Below are 1,361 nucleotides of genomic sequence, written 5' to 3' on the forward strand. Positions count from 1 at the left end.
GTTTGCAGTGAATATGAAGTCTCTGACGTATCAACGGTTATGAAAGGCGCATGATAAAAGTAGATAGTTATGATGGGTAACGAAAATACTAGTAGAAATATTAGTATTTTTGAGCCAACAACTATAACAACTAACTATTGTCATTCATATAGCAATGCACTGAGTGGAAATGTGAGTTTACTGAGTAGCTGAAAGCATTTACTGTAAAGTTCTATGTGTGGTTGAAGCTAAATAGAAAAACAATGTATGCGCACTCAAACACAAAATGCAGACACTAAGCATACAATTATAAACATCTGTCATAACAATATCGAAAAATCGACAATATACTTATACAGCGTTACCTTAACCAACCACTAAGTTGTTAAACTTCACTCTTTTCATAAGGTTTCTATGATTCTCTTACAACTCTCTGAAATTTACAAGGTAAATAAAGTCATATAATTTGATAACTCGAGAACTTTACTCTCACCGCTGCTCTTACATTTTTTGTGTTTAAGATCAATGTCTCTTCAACATCATACAGGAAAAATATAACAAATAATATTACTAAGTATCCAAGAGTCTTTGTGGTTGTAGTTCAAACTCATGCAACTCAAGGATAGTATAGGGTAATATTCAGTGCGAAACTAAGCAATGTTGAAATTATTACAATTGCGATAGGAGGTTTGTGTAGCCATTTTAAAAGACTTAGATGGGTTATGTAATTTTTGGAAAAACAGAATGCAAGTGATGAGGATGTTGTAATAACAGTTGATGGGTTTGATGTTATTGTTTATAATCAAGAGAAGTATGAAAAAGCGGTGAAATACTTTATATAAAATAATGCAGCTAATGAGGAGAAAATTTAGTGAGGAGGATGTTGTATAAGCGAAACATTTTTTTCGCATTCTATTCATGAAAATATCGGAATGTTACGCGCCCCAGTTATATTTAATTATGAATTCGTATCAGAAGGAACATATGAAGAGATTTTATTGGCTTTTTTATTATGGATACAGGAAAGAAGAGAATAAGTTACCTCACTTACTAAAGCCACCGGTAAATGGTAAGCCTTACTCAAACGGCGTAGGTAAAATAATCAGATTTTGTGCATTTAAGAAATTTGAAAAAGCGTCGAAGAGTTACTTAAAGAAAGTGATGAGTGGTGACAAGAGCGACGTATTTATAAACCGTTGCTTATTTGACGTGCGATTCAGGAAGAAGCTGTTGGTGAAAGATTTGTTTTGAGGAAAGGCATGATTGCATTGGATCATGAAGAGATTTTTTTTTCGATTTCATTTGCTGGTATGATTAGAGTAGTTCTACTTATTTATTCTCTTAGACACCCTATTGTATGGGATTAAAAAGCAAAATTTATT

At 32.6% G+C, this 1,361-nt stretch overlaps 1 pseudogene across 1 annotated transcript in view; it reads left to right on the plus strand.

The window, feature by feature from the left end:
* The first annotated feature begins 821 nt into the window (after positions 1 to 821).
* TEOVI_000285000:pseudogene overlaps positions 822 to 1,361 on the plus strand; it is an 883-nt pseudogene continuing 343 nt past the window's right edge. The window contains 3 exon segments of the mRNA in view: positions 822 to 845; positions 847 to 1,116; positions 1,119 to 1,295. Of these exon segments, the coding sequence occupies positions 822 to 845; positions 847 to 1,116; positions 1,119 to 1,295 (471 nt within the window).

Source organism: Trypanosoma equiperdum, assembly GCF_001457755.1.
Source record: "Trypanosoma equiperdum strain OVI genome assembly, contig: ctg_630, whole genome shotgun sequence".
Taxonomy (NCBI): Eukaryota; Euglenozoa; class Kinetoplastea; order Trypanosomatida; family Trypanosomatidae; genus Trypanosoma; species Trypanosoma equiperdum.